This window comes from Leucopleurus acutus (assembly GCF_964270905.1).
Source record: "Leucopleurus acutus genome assembly, chromosome: 4".
NCBI classification, from domain to species: domain Eukaryota; kingdom Metazoa; phylum Chordata; class Mammalia; order Artiodactyla; family Delphinidae; genus Leucopleurus; species Leucopleurus acutus.
This window is the reverse complement of record NC_139146.1, coordinates 35,933,585-35,949,468: the sequence shown is the minus strand read 5'-3', so window position 1 is coordinate 35,949,468 and position 15,884 is coordinate 35,933,585. Positions and strand designations below refer to the sequence as shown.

Sequence of the window (15,884 nt, the reverse complement as noted above, 5' to 3'; positions counted from 1 at the left end):
TGCTCTAGTGCTGTTGAAAGCCTGCTCTGTACCTGGTGCTTTGTACACATTTCACTTAATGCACCCAGTGCCCTCGCAAGGCAGCTCTGCTTGAGCCACTTACCTACTTATGGAAAGACAGGAGCCCAGTAATTGGCCCGAGATGAGATGCTGTTGGCAAGGGGGCCAGATTTGGTTTCCATCACAACTGTATCCTGTGGAAGTTCAGCTCTTTGCTTTAACCGCATTGGCCTACAGGACTGGTAGCTGCTTTGCAGGAGGAAGGTCATCTGCCTCTTTCCAAACAACTCAGTCCCTCCCTCCCTAGTTACCCTGTCCCACATTTACCTACAGCTCAAAGTCACACTCTCTGAATCTTGCTGAATAAGAACACCCAGATTATCCAAATTAGACCACAAAGAGGACTGCCAGATTTAGCAAATAAAAATACAGGACACTAGTTAAATTTGGATTCAGATAAACAATGACTTTTAGTATAAGTATGTCCCATGAAGTATTGAGGACATACTGAAAAATCGTTCAGAAAATTTTAACTGGACACTCAAATTTTATCTGACAGCCCTAACACGCATGCCTCGCTGGCTGTGTAACTCACCAAGCTCAGCCCCTTCATTTTATCGGCAGGAAAACATGTGGATTTTTCCCAGGAGGCTGCACAGCACATTGGTGGTGGCCCCTGAACTATATCCAGGTCCCAGGATCTGAGGCCCTGACTTTTTCACCAAAGCAAGAGAAGCAGGAGATGGCAGGTCCTAAGAGAGGCAGGGCGGGCCTCCTCGGGTGCAGGTGGAAACTTTACCCATGGATGGTGGGCAAGGTAGGATGGTGGGTAGCCTCAGCTCTGCTTCCAAAACCTTGCGGGGCCTGGAGCCCATCCTTTCATTTCTGTTTCCCCACTTGCTGCAAGGGAGCTGGACTAGCCCGGGTCTAACACTTCAAGTCTGAATGCCCAGATGCACCCTGACATATATTATCTCCACTTAGCAGCTGCGGGATTCTGAGCAAGGCGTTTCCTCCTTGAGCCTCAGTTTTCTGCTCTGTAAAATGGGAATGTCAACACCTGGTGGGGTCAATGCCAGCACCAAGGAGCTGTGCCTTATAAGGCACCCTGCACAGGGCCTGCAAGCTGCAGGGGCTCTGGACGTGGATGTGCCTGTTGTCCCTGACAACCGCTCTGCCAGGATCCGTTCTGGGACTCATGGTGACAATAAGACCTTGATCGACCACCTGACAGGTGCTGAGTGTGTCGCCTGTCTCATGCTCGTCCCCACGGCCGAGCCTCTTTGCTGAAGTGACTCCATTCCCCAGGCACCATGGGGTCTGGCTTGGGTTTATGTTTCTCACGCCCCTCCAGGGCGCTGGCAGTGCAGGACCCCATGCCACTGTCCTAGATGGGATGCGGGGCTGGGGTGGGGGATGATGCTATTGGGGTAGTCCAGATGCAGAGAGGTCCAGATGCAGGAGCTCACTGGAGCCTCCTTCTAGGTGCCCCGCCCTCCTCAACCCAAGTCTTGGCCCAGAAATCTGACTTCCTCCAGATCCAGTCACTGAGGCCCTCCAGGAGGGGTGCCTCCACAGGCCCAGGCCCAGCCTCTGCACGAAGTACCCCAGGGAAACCAGATCACTGGGGGTGATGGGGCTCACAAGGAGACCACGGTGCCCTCAGACTGCAGGAGTGACAACTGTACTGGGTATGCCCCCTGGCCAGCAGAGCTGAAACGTAATTATCTGAGCTGGACTTGTGTTCAAGGAGGCACAGAAAGAAATAGAATTGATGTGTGACCCAGCACACACAAATAGAGTTAACACTGAACCCATGCAAAACAATAGTCACGCTACTTCAGGGGTACACTCTGACACTTTGTCTTCTTTTCTATTTCATATTTTGAAACTGTTGGGCACAGCCCACCAAATTGATTTCAGGACTTCCTAATAGGTCATGGCTACAGTGAAATAAATCTTTCTTGGGCATCCTCACTGCAGGCCCCTTAAGTACAATTACCGGAATCTATGACTGAGCAGGTTGGAGTCCTGGCCTGAACTCTTTCCTCTGTTCACTCTGGGAGGCAAGAAATCTGGGCTGGGCATCTAGCTCTGCCTGCCTGCAGGGATGGGCTGTGATGGATGAGACACTGAGAACTCTGAGAGTAGAGGTGGTTGATAATCCTCCCGCTGTAGAATGAAGCAGAAGTACAGCTGAGCTGTTAGGAGCACTGGCTCTGGAGCCAGACTGGGTATGCAGACACTGCCACTTGCTAGCTGTGTGACCCTGGGTAAGTCACTTTACCTTCAGGACGCTCAGTTTCCCCATCTGTAAAATGGGGGTGATAGCAGGACCTCATCGGATCGTTGTGAGGATTACATGGATTCCTACACCAGGTCTGGCATGTGGGGAGTTCAGTAAATATTAGCCAGGATGGTCATCATGGCTGGCTTCACAGGTGTGCAACCTCTCAAGTCTCAGAGTCCCACTCTCAGAAGGACTTCGTTTAGTGCTTTGCTGTTGCCATCTTGAAAGTCAGTAATTTTTTCTTTGAACTTGTGCTTTGTAATTGACGTCTGACAGGACAACACAATATGCACATGGGATGTGCCAGGTTGCAGTGCACACAGGCACAGTGGGCAGTGCTCCAAGCAGTTAGCTTGGTTGCTGGGCTACACACACACACATATGCCTGGGGTGGCCTGGGGCACCGTGGGGTCCTGGATAGGGGGTGGCCGGGGCTGGGACCTAGGCCTGGGTTTCTGGTGGTGATGGTGGCATCAGTGAGAGACACTAGGAGAGATGAGGAACTCTATCCCTGGAGCCTGTCCTGGGGGGACCTACATAAACATTAACTCTCTGGCCTGAGGGCCAGGGTAGGAACTGCAGGGGCTCAGGCAGTAAACTTTGTCAGTAAATTATTACAGAATTGAAGTAAACACATGGACATTGCAATACAGCATGCCAGGAGTTATTAGAACTCGTCAGTGAACTTAGAATCTCTGGTTTTGAAAGCTATTGTAATGCTACGAATATCCAAAGGCTTATAAATAGAAATTAAATGTAAACGTTGTCACATTTGATGGTAAAAAACACTATATCCATATCAAGCTTTGATGAACCAATGATTAAAGAGGAAGACAATTTAAAAATAAATTTCCCTTGTAATTCAAGGTATAGCGAAAGAATGCATAAATAGGTGATTGAACTATATACAAGTCATGAAGCCACTTTTGGTTTCTGGTATAACCTCCAGAAGTTACAGGAAATGTCCAACAGTAAACATTAAAATATCATTGTATACACTGATACATTTACAATGTATCAGTGTATACATTTACATTTAAAACTAAATTCAGGCTTACATGAAACTGATTTGTATGAAGAGTTAAATCTTTTTAGAAAAAAGCGTTCTGCAAGAATCATCAGCTGTAGATGTACTAGAATTTGTATTTCAAAATAATTTATCAGAAATGTATCCCGATGTGATCACAGCTTGTAAAATACTCTTAACAGCTCCAATCATGGTTGTATCAGCAGAAAGTTCCTTCTCAAAATGAAAAATTATCAAAAATGTTTTGTGATCGTGCCTTTGTCAAGAGCAACTGATGTCACTTTCCATCATATCGATTGAAAATGAGTGGCTAAAAGTATAAATTTTGATGAACCTAATACACAAATTTGCACAGAAGCAGCCAGGAAAATCTTATCACCAAGCTATCATGTTAATAAGCTATTATTTGTTGTATTATATACATTATGACACCAAAAGTTTATTTTTACAATTTGTAAGTGTATGTTGTCATGTCATGTGTCACTATTGTTCTTATGATATTGTGTGCGTAATAAAATAGTCTAAAGGGAAACACTTTAATTCTTTTAACTGCACTTTTTCCCTGTTCTTGAAACAAGGGGTCCCACATTTTTTATTTTTCACTGGGCCCCACAAATTATGTAGCCAAGTGATGGGATGCAGGTGAAAAGCACTGTATAAACTGTAGTGAAACCAGAATTTAAAATGCATTCAGTTGACCCACTTAAATTTGGTGTGTTTTATTCTTGTCATTTTTATTTCTTTTTTCTGGTAATCTTTTTAACTGAATTACTAACCTGATGGAGAGTTCTACTCCTATTTAGAGACTTATACTATCTTATCTTTCTGTCATTAGGTTCATTTAATTTTTTATTATGCTTAGTTTGTATTGTGACAGTAAATCCAACCTGATAGAGTCCTTTCAACTTTCCTAGGGTATTTATAAATTTACTTTGTTCTTGAAATACATAAATACTAACAAGGCATTCTATTTTATATTATTTTTATTAAATTAACTTTGGAATAAAAAGTCATAGGAAACACCTGTAGTGAAATCATATATTTAGTAACTCCTTGGTTCTGTGTAGTCTCCACATATTTGTACTTTTTAATTTTTCTCTCATGTAAGAGAATTCATTAAGAGAAGCAGGCAGGTGGTGGCAAATCAACTTTTTAATGAAGTTCTAATCCTGCTAATTCCACTTTCATTTTGTTTGGATCATGGCGAGTAAGTACTTTAGGTCCCAGAATGCCAATAATTAGAGCTCCATTTGGAGCTGCGATCAAGATGGCTAGAAAAGCTATTGTCATCACATCCTTCGAATATGGTTCCAAATGGGGTGCACTGATTCTTGCTCTTTCTAGAGCCAGGGGACCTAAAACAGCCTACATTTAGAGGAGAAAAAGATGAGGCATAAAGAAAAATGTTAAATGGAGTTAACATATAATAAAAGTAAATAGCCCTGTTAAAACAAATAACACCTAGCACTAGACTACTAGAAAAGAGACAAGACAAAGCGTTGAAGAATTTTCATAAATTACTCATCAATCCTATGTTCTTCCTAGCAAATATATCTGGAAGGAGAGTGAAAAAGTGACAAACCAGTGTGCAGACATTTGGGGGCTGTTTTTGTTTTCTTGTCATCTCAGCTTTCCCCTGTTTAAATATATTTTTTGAGTGCTCACATTATTTTCAGAACCTTAGGAGTTTCACCTAAACCAGAGCTTTGCATATTTGCCTTTCCCATGTACCACTAGGTTCCTGGCTACAATGAGACAACACAAAATGCTAAGGTTTCTTACGGTTCTTTAGGATTTTGTTGTCTGTCTTCTTGTTCTTACTACTGGGAGGCAGTGTGATACAGTAAAACTGGCAAGAGGTTTGGAATCTATACACTGGGCACTGAGACGTTACAAAGTAACTTGCCTAAGGTTATAGGCAAGTAACATGGTATTCAAAATAGGCAGCCTGGTCCCAAGGACCTGCTTTTCTAACCATGACATATAGAGAGTTTTGTTGCATGGAAACTCACAAGCTTCTGTTTTGGAATAACAATGGAGAAAATCTCAGGAAATCAAGACATTATATTGCCAGGTTAAACAGTCTGACAATAAGTAGCAATACCTTATCACTGAATCCGAGAGCAAAACTACAAGGTCTGGCTTTTCTCTCTCTTTCATTCATTCATCATTCATTCTTGTAGGCATGCAATGCTTATTTATTGTGTACCTCCTGCATGTTAGGCACTGTGTTAAGTGCTAGGGAAAAAGAATAACAGAAAAAACAAGCACTGTTCCTATCCTTCCTATATAATCTAGTGGGGAGATTCAGTCATCAATCAAATAGTCATACAAATTAAATATATAATTAAAAATAATATATGTGCATTCATGTATGGTAGAGTGGGTGGCAGGCATAGGAAAGATATATTTTAAAAAGAATCAACATGTCTCTAGTTTAAAATCGTAACACTTAGCTCTACAATATTCAGCAAAATGCAAAAATTCCAATTTTCAGATATACTCTTTTTTTTAATAATCAAAAAAAGGTGTTTTTTTTTTAAGATTTAAACAATGATTTAAATATAATGCAAATCTGACACCTCACACTCTGATACCTAAAGGAAAAGCACTCCTCAGAGCATCCTACAGCCCCACAACCAGCTCCTCCCCATGCATAGAGTTGCTGCTCCCTACCCCCCACCCCCAAGTTCATTCACTTTCTGGGGCTTCTTATGTGATTTTGGACTCACAAATAAGTTGTAAAAGTAATACAAAGACTTTCTATATATCCGTCATCCAGATTTCCCAAATGTTAACTCTTGTATGACCACAGTACAATAACCAAAAATCAGAAAATTAACACTGATATGATATATATTACATATACACACACACACATACACTAACCTAGAGACCTCATTCAAATTTCAACAACTGTCCAACTAATGTCCTTTTTTTTGGACCATGCCTGAACTAAATCCACTGCATTTAGTAAGTGTTTCCTTGGTCTCCTTTTATGGGAGACAGATCCTTAGTCTGTCTTTGTCTTGCATGACCTTGACACTTTTGAAGAGTACTGGTCAATTTTGCACACTGTCTCTCACTTTGCTTTTGTCTAATGTTTTCTCATGATAAGATTGACGTTATGTGTATTTGGCAGGAACGCCCAGAAGTAATGATGTGCCCTTTTCAGCGCATTCAGATATACTCTTATTTTATATCTTGGGAAAATAGAAAAATGTTTTTGTAAGTTTAGGAAGTATTTGTCATTAAAAGCACAGTTTTCAATTTCAGAAAAATTGCTTTTAAAAGTGAGTTTCTTAAAGATTACATTAATTTTAATGAGTAGTTACGATCAATCAAACATTTTAAAAGTAAGATTAATGGCCCATATTTTGTGACTGGATGTTTTTTTCATTTAGAATTTTTTAAAAAAATCAACGTTAAAATAATTAGAATGACTTAATATGTTCTTACTTGGACTGTAGCTTTGGGCATCCACGATAAAGCAATAAATATCTTCTCCTTAAAATTAAAACCAGCAAAAGACATCAATACAAATGTAAAAGAAATTCGAACCAATAATGCCAAACTCAGTGTAACAACACAAATACCTACAACAGATAAAAACAAACATGAATAACACAATATTTGGGAAATAGTGGTTCTTTATGCCTAGAGATATGATTTGTAAATGGGTTGAAAGCATTTTAGGGCTAGTGTCTCTGTATATTTTTATTTTTTAAAGTAAAAACAATAATCATAAAAATACAAATATGATTGAGGCTTCTATGTAAAGTGCAAGAGATAATATGATGGTGGAGGTATGGTGAAAAATAAGATAAATTACATTTATTTAATTCTGAGCTAACAGATGTTGAACTTTTACTATAAATGAAAGTATTCAAAAGATGCTAATGGTATCCAATATTTCCCCTCAGAAAAATTTCTAATCTCCATTTCCTCAGATCACTCAGGGAAGATATTCAGGGTTGTCTTTGGTTACAAAGAGCGTACCATTTCCTCAGATCACTCAGGGAAGATATTCAGGGTTGTCTTTGGTTACAAAGAGCGTACAGGATAAAGGAAGAACAAATGTATGCTACACATGTACTTTTGAAGAAGGTCCTTGTAGCATTCAAAGACATGTTGTAAATAAAAATTATTCCAAGTTTTCTTAAATATTTTCAAATCTTATATTTTTGTGCCTCTAATCATTCTTACCAATAGCATTTGATTTAAGAGATGTGACAGATACTTCCGCTCCAACCAAACCGAAAAGAAGAGGTTGAAAAATATTCCATGCAGTTCGAATAATTTTTTGGACTCTAATCTGTAGAAAAGGGTAATAAATTTTCAGTTATTGTGACACATATAATTATTTGCATTTCAGAAGTTTAAAGTCTCTCTTAACATTTAATAAACTTAAGATATTTTATTTGTAGAAGAAATGTTAAAACAATAAAAATTAAATGAGTAGGTTAATTCTTTTATACAAACACCTAGGTAGAATTTGATTAAAAGAAATCTACAAAGCAATAAAATAAAAATATTATTTAGTTAATTCTGTCATGGAACAAGTAAGGTCTTTGAAGTTCCACACATGTTCTGATGGTACAGTAAGAGTTCTACCTTTGGTTTGTAAGGCAACTGAACAGAGATAGAACTACATCATGCCTGATGAGAACATACTCAAGATCATTCAGACATTTCAGCTCTCAAAAATGAGTTGGGAAGACCTCCACTAAAAATTATCCTGGGACCAAATCCCATGAAAGTGAATCCTGATGGGTCCTAAACAACTAGGAAAAAAATTCTGGTAATCTGTTAGGCCTGCTTCCAAAGGAGCCATATTGAAAACATCAAAGTTACTTTCTCCTTAAAACCAAACCAAAACATTTAATAGATTCTAACTTGATTGCCTGCCTGGCTTCCCTTTCTGGGAATGAATCCCCCCAGTGCTGCTTCCACAATTACATGGTTATAGGAAATGCCCCTAGTGACATAACTGTACTCTGGCTCTTTTCCAGGAATTTGGATGAAGAGATTTTAGTCTCAGTCTGGGTTTATCTTTTTTTACAGGTGGAGATACATAAAACTTTAATATCCTTTGTTTGAGGCATAAACTATCTTCATAACTACTCCCCTTATGACTAGGTTTTCTGGTTGCCGTTTATAAAAGTAAGTTTAAAAAAGGAAGTAACAAAAGAAAATCAATATTACTCTTTCTTCTTTGTAGCACATTATCCTAGTTGTTACTTTTAATCTTTAAAATCTATTTATTCTTTACTATTTGATTTCCTTTATCATGTAAACAAACCAGTAGTTTTCATTTATTTGTAATTTATTATTAGTGATTTAATTTCTCTTATAATTATGAATTTATCAGAATGCTAAACAAAATGCCCATATGATTTTTGGATAGGGAAGTTCTCAAGCTGATTCTAAAATTTATCTAAGAAAGAATATGGGCAGGAACAAACAAGAAATAATTTAAAAATAGGTATAATAAGAGGGAATCTCCTATATAGATTTTGAGACATAAAACTACAGTGATTTAAAATAGAGTGGTATTGGGCTTCCCTGGTGGCACAGTGGTTGAGAGTCCGCCTGCCGATGCAGGGGACGCGGGTTCGTGCCCTGGTCCGGGAAGATCCCACATGCCACGGAGCGGCTGGGCCCGTGAGCCATGGCCGCTGAGCCTGCGCGCCCGGAGCCTGTGCTCCGCAACGGGAGAGGCCACAACGGTGAGAGGCCCACGTACCGCCAAAAAAAAAAAAAAAAAAATAGAGTGGTATTGGCATAGAAATAGATAAGTTTAAATAGATTCCAGAAGTAAATTTATATATACATATATATATATATAGGAGTTTAGCACATGTTAAAAGAGACACTTAAAAAGTCATTGAATAATTGATGGATTAATCAATAAATACTTTGGCAAAAATAGACGATACAATTCATATGCATATATATATGTATGTGTATATATATATGTATGTCTATGAATACATATATATAAACACACACATGTACATCCTTACCTCACATCATTCACAAAAATAGATTCCAGAGGGATTAAAGAACTAAATGAAAAACAAAACAAATGACCAAAGTATTAGATGATAATATATAAGATGTTATAATGTTTATAATCTCATAATCTTGGATGAAAAAATTTTTCTTAAACAAGATGCAGAACCCAAACCAAAAAGGAAAAACTGACAGATTTGACTATAGGAAATTTTACTGTCATACAAAAGACATCAAAAAAAAAGTTGAAGATAAGCAAAAATTACACGCAACATATAGACAACAAAGAATTAGTAGCCCTAACATATAAAGAAACTCTATAAATTAGGAACAAAAAGGCTAATAAACCAATTTAAAAATGGGCAAAGAATATGAATAAGTAGTTATAAAAGAATATATGGATAGAAGCTTACTCCACTACTAATCAGAGAAATATAAATAAAGAATAACAATGTAATATAGTTTCTTACCCATCAGATTGTTAAAAAAAAAAAAATTGATAATGCCCAAGATTGTTGATGGGTTTAGGTATTAGAGACTCTCCTACACCGCTGGTAGTAAACAGTGTAAATAAAATCCTTTTTAGGGATAATTTGGCAGTACCCATCAAAATAGAAATGTACAATTTCTAAATACAGCCATTCCACTTCTAGAAATCTATTCCTTCAGAAGTACTTATACATTTGCAAAACCACACATGAATTGGATTGTTCATGGAAGTACAGTTTGTAATAACAAAACATGGAAGTGATCTGTCTACAGATAGAGGAGTGATTAGAGGAAATGATCTGGGAAGGGGATTTGATATTTGGCAATGGTGGGGGAAAGGGAGTCTTTTACATTGTATTCCATATGTGGGCCTTCTTACTGTTTTATTTATTTTTTTTAATTATTATTTTTAAAATAAATTAATTTATTTATTTATTTATATTTGGTTGCATTGGGTCTTCCTTGCTGCGTGCGGGCTTTCTTTTAGTTGAGGTGAGCGGGTGCTACTCTTCATTGCGGTGAGCAGGCTTCTCATTGCGGTGGCTTCTCCTGTTGCGGAGCACAGGCTCTAGGTGCGCGGGCTTCAGTAGTTGTGGCTCGCAGGCTCTAGAGCGCAGGCTCAGCAGTTGTGGCGCATGGGCTTTGTTGCTCTGCAGCATGTGGGATCTTCCCGGACCGGGGCTCGAATCCATGTCCCCTGCATTAGCAGACGGATTGTTAACCACTGCGCCACCAGGGAAGTCCCCTTCTTACTGTTTTAATATTTTATGAGCATATTTGCATGTATTAATTGTATAACTAAAATTTTAATAAATAAAATAATTAAATCAATAAAAGTTATATAATCCTATTGCATTAAACTTGGGAAAAAGAGAAAGGCCTGATGTGATAACTCAACTTCTGATTGCGTTGTAGTCCTTCTTCTAAATATTTTATTTCCTTGACTGATTCATTCACTTCCTTGAAGATACAAACTTATGGAACATCTTCCAACTAGAGTGCGATTTCCTAAAATGTCCATTATAGATGTAAGAAAAATGCAGTTATTTTATCTTTTAAAAAATGGTGTATTAAAAATATTCACCTTTTCTTTGGACCAACTTGTCCCTGCAATGAAACTCAATACTAGTGTGCATAATCCTCCAGCTGTATGCAAACCAATGCGATGGCTGCCTAAGACAGCAGAAATGCACATACTCAAGATAAGAAACGCTCTCTTCACTGCAAGCTCTCCCTAGAATTTGATAGATATTTGGAAATTAATTTATGTTAAATATATAATACAATTATCATATCATCTATCATTTATTATTGACCCTTTGATACCATGTCTTCATATGTTGTATAGAATAATGTCTAAAATTTTGACTTTCTCACCACATATTTTAGCAAACTTGGTATCAAGTGACAAAATTTGCAATTACTGAGTTTCATCTTCTGCCATATCTCTGATACTAACATCAGTAAAATGGTTATAATACTTTAACTGTAAGAGAAGAAGGAAAGAAAAGAGACCCATATAACCTGTAGTCCCATATAACATATCCAAAGAATTCTTAAAGATAAATGTCTGAATATCTTTTTAGCTAAGACAATAACTGCAGGGAAATTAAGATGGAAGTTACAGAAGTCTAAGAGTAATGGCATATCCTTTAGGGCAGGAAAGGGTTGAGTTTGATAGTGTATCCTTGGTCAAAGGGAGAGGGAGTGAATTTAAGTCAGAAAATATGCAGAGATAAATGGGAATATATTTCTCCAAAAATGTTCAACGTAAAGTTTGAGGGAAAAAGACTTTGTTTTAAATGTCAGGAGTCAACAGGCAATTTAATGAAGAAAGGAGTGGGATGGAATGGAGAAGGTACTCTGGATTAAGTACATTTTTCTGATATTCCTTATTTGCCTAATCAGGAAGCAGGGACTTCGGTTAGGGCCACTGACCTGGATCAATCACAACTGTGCTCAGTTTTAAGCAGAGTAGGCACTGGAGGCCTCTTTTGGAGAAAGAGAACTAAATATTAAATTTATTATTTCATGGATCTTCTAAAAGTTCAAATTTTTGAAAGAAATGTCTTTTGAAAGAAATACTGTACTTCCAAACAATAGATTATTTTTTATTTACCTGATCTCTACTTGGAAAATATCGAGTAAACATTCCCAAAACAATTCCTACCAGCACACCAACAAGTACATCCCGAAAAGCAGACAGGAGGTTGTTAAGTACACCACCTGTAAGGGCACACAATAAGAAAAACATTTCATAGAGAAGTATTTTCACATACCCAACACATCGGAAAATCAAATGTAGGTGATTCATAAAGAAAGGTATGTATCATAGAATAAATATACCAAAATGGACCTTTAATGTTCCAACACATGAAAACATATACACTTCTACTTGATAAATTGAATATGTACTCTCCAATGATTTAATACATATAACTCAGAAATGTTCATTGAATAAATAGGCCAGAAAACAAAGCAGTAATAAGCCACAATGTGCTCCTTTTACACACCCAACCTAAAAGACCAGGTGAGGTAGAAGAACGCACAGAGACTGGCAAAGGAGAACCTCTGGCACCTAGCACAAGGTTGGTAATGTTTTCCTCTGATATTCTATTATGATAAACAAATGATTTAAACATAAAAAGGACAATTTAATAACAACAACAACAGCATAAAAAAAAGATTTAACCCAGGGTCAATCCTAGGAATATTCAAGGATCAACTGATTTTTCAATATAATGTCTCATGGATACATGTAGTTTGTTGTAATATGTTTTAAAAAGTGTCCAGAGTCACACAAAAAAGTTCAGCTATGCTCTGTGTATTCAACTCAATAAGGTATGTAAATATACATATTTTAGAACTATTTTCCCATTAAAAATAATAGAAGTGGAGCGTGACAACAGTAAGAAGGTAGAATGGGAAGCCCGGAACCTTGATCCCCTACAGAGACACCCATTTAACAACAATATACAGTCCAAAAGGCTTTCTGCTCATTTAAAATATTACAGCAAGAGAAAAGCAACACATCATATATAAGAGAGCGCCCATAAAATTATCAGAGGCTTACACAGCAGGAACCTTATAAGAAGGTAGGATGATATATTCAAAATGTTGAAAAAAAAAATGCCACCCAAGAATACTATCCCACAAAATTGTCCTTCAAAGTGAAGGCAAAATTAAGACTTCCTCAGGTAAACAAAGGCTGATGGAGTTCATCACCACTAGACCTGCCTAACAAGAAACGTTAAAGGGAATCCTTAAAGTGGAAATAAAAGGATGTTAGACAGCAACACAAAAGCATTAAATATAAACCTCCAGTAAAGGTAAATAGATGAATTCAGAATCCTGTAACACCTTAATGGTGGTAAGGAAATCACTTTTAATTCTATTTTGGAATTTAAGATAAAAGCACAGGGCTTCCCTGGTGGTGCAATGGTTGAGAGTCCACCTGCCGATGCAGGGGACACGGGTTCGTGCCCCGGTACGGGAGGATCCCACATGCCGCAGAGCGGCTGGGCCCGTGAGCCATGGCCGCTGAGCCTGCGCGCCCGGAGCCTGTGCTCCGCAACGGGAGAGGCCACAACAGCGAGAGGCCCGCGTACCGCAAAAAAAAAAAAAAAAAAAAAAGCAACCACGTACCGCCAAAAAAAAAAAAAAAAAAAAAGCACAAAAGATAACTGTAAAACTATGTTAATGGATACATAATATAAAAAATGTAATTTGTGACAATGATAACATAAAGTGAGGAGGCTGAGAGGTAAAGGAATAGAGGAGTAGAGCTTTTGAATGCAATTGAAGTTGTTGTCATTTTAAAACAGATTGCTATAAACTTTAAGGATGGAAAAAGATATTCCATGCAAATGGTACCCCAAAGAGAGCAGGGGTGGTCATACTTATATCAGACAAATAGACTTTAGGTCAAATACTGTCACAAGACGTAAAGAAGGACATTACATAATGGTAAAAGGGCCAATTGACCTGGAAGGTAAGGTTAGATCTCAATATCTACTATATTCCAAAATATAGATGCTTTGAAGATCTAATGTGTAAAATAAAACTTTAAAAGTCCTTAAACTTTTAAGAGACAGTTTACATAGTTATGTGGTGGAAGAGGATTTTTAAGCATGTACCTGCTTGGTTTCCACTTTTTCAGTCCTCTTCAAATTAGGTTTGGTCTCCTGTAGAATGTTCCCCTAGCATCTTATGCTATGTAATATTTATTACATCTGTAATTATTTGTTTAATATAAACCCCTTGAGACCATTGACCACGTGGTCTTCTCTGTCTGCTGTGTCGGGAGGCAGGATAGAATAGTAGTTAAAAGTGTGGGCCTGGGGTCAGGCTGCTAGGTTTGCATCTTGGTTCCCCTACTTATTAGATCTGTGACTTTGAGCACATTACTTAACCTCTGTTCCTTAGTTTCCTTATCTGCAAAATGAGCATAGCACTATTGTGACTGTTGAGTCAAAACATCTACAGAACTTACAGCAAGTATAAAGCAATTACTCAATAAAAACTAATATTGTTGTTCACTGTTGATCCTCAGTGTTTAATACAGTAGCTGGTACAATGGAAGAGGAGCACAAAAAATATTTTTTGAAAGAATGACTGATACCAGTCATGAAGGAAAAGGTGGCCAGATTTGACAATAAAAAATTTAGGACTTCTGAATGGCAGAAAAGAGATAAAGTTAAAAGTCAAATTACAAAAACCATAGCATATAAAACAAATGGTTATCATTCTTAATTTTGTGCAGAATCTTAACAAATCAAAAGAACAAATGATGAACACACCTATAGGATATAGGCAAAATATTTCAAGAAAAGCAATCTATTAAACATTCCAAAATGCTAATGGCCAATAAACACGAACATTTGTTTAACATCACTAGTATTCAAAGTACTTCATTTAAAGAGACTTCACTCTTCACCTGTCAAATTAGCTAAGCTAAAAAGGACTAGTAAATACCTAATTTTGAAGAAGGTGAAGAGAAAGTGGCATGCTTGTGCACCCTGGTAGGACAAGATATTGTGGCAATATATTTCAAAAATCTTAGAATGTTATATGCTTTTTAACTCAATAATTTCTCTTTTAAGATTAAGAAAATATTGGGACTTCCGTCGTGGTGCAGTGGTTAAGAATCTGCCTGCCAAAGCAGGGGACACGCGTTCAGTCCCTGGTCCAGGAAGATCCCACATGCTGCAGAGCAACTAAGCCCGTGTGCCACAACTACTGAGCCTTCGAGCCACAGCTACTGAAGCGCAGGTGCCTAGAGCCCATGCTCTGCAACAAGAGAAGGCACCTCAATGAGAAGCCCACGCACCGCAATGAAGAGTAGCCCCCACTCGCCACAACTAGAGAAAAGTTTGCGCACAAAAATGACCCAACACAGCAAAAAATAAAACTTTTTTAAAAAGTATTAAAAAAGATTAAGAAAATATTAAGATTAAGTACAACTATTTAGCTGTTCAACCAAGCATTATTTTAATAGTAAATACTGGTGTCAATTTCAATTTTCAACATGTTAAGTAACCATGATGCAGCCAATCGAATACTATGCAACCATTTCAAATGTCATAGAAATATTTACTGAAGAGGAACATGTTTGCAATACACAGGTAAATGCAAAACAACTCAGGTTATAAGAAAGTATGGTTACTATTCAATAATTTTATAAGAATATTGGGAGGGAGAGAAAGAGCTAGAGATAGATGGGGATGGGGGAGAAAAGGAGAAGTCTGGGTGAATTTACATCAAAAGATTCACAATTATTATTCCTGGGGGTATAACTATTACATACTTTATTTCTATATTTTCCCTTTTTTCCTTCTTATCCATTTATATCTTATGATTTTAAGAGAAACTATATATATATAACTTCTCAGCCTTAAAATGTTTTGGTGCTTTAATAATACAGAATATTGAACTTCGAACACTGGCAGATAATTAACGCATTATTAAATGTGGAGTGTTTACTTTCACAATTTCTGCCAAGTGACATTCAAGACCAAATATCACCTTGGGATTTAGAATTGTTGCAGGATCTTGTCCCATCAC

General features: G+C 37.6%; 1 protein-coding gene across 1 annotated transcript in view; it reads right to left on the bottom strand.

The window, feature by feature from the left end:
• Nucleotides 1–4,469: 4,469 nt before the first annotated feature.
• SLC9B1 (solute carrier family 9 member B1) overlaps nt 4,470–15,884 on the bottom strand; it is a gene marked incomplete at both ends in the record, with an annotated part of 46,352 nt that continues 34,937 nt past the window's right edge. Inside the window, 5 exons of the mRNA XM_082838358.1 lie at nt 4,470–4,682; nt 6,777–6,913; nt 7,524–7,632; nt 10,906–11,055; nt 11,941–12,047. Coding sequence (XP_082694484.1) covers nt 4,470–4,682; nt 6,777–6,913; nt 7,524–7,632; nt 10,906–11,055; nt 11,941–12,047 — 716 coding nt within the window. The remainder of the gene's footprint in view (nt 4,683–6,776; nt 6,914–7,523; nt 7,633–10,905; nt 11,056–11,940; nt 12,048–15,884) is intronic.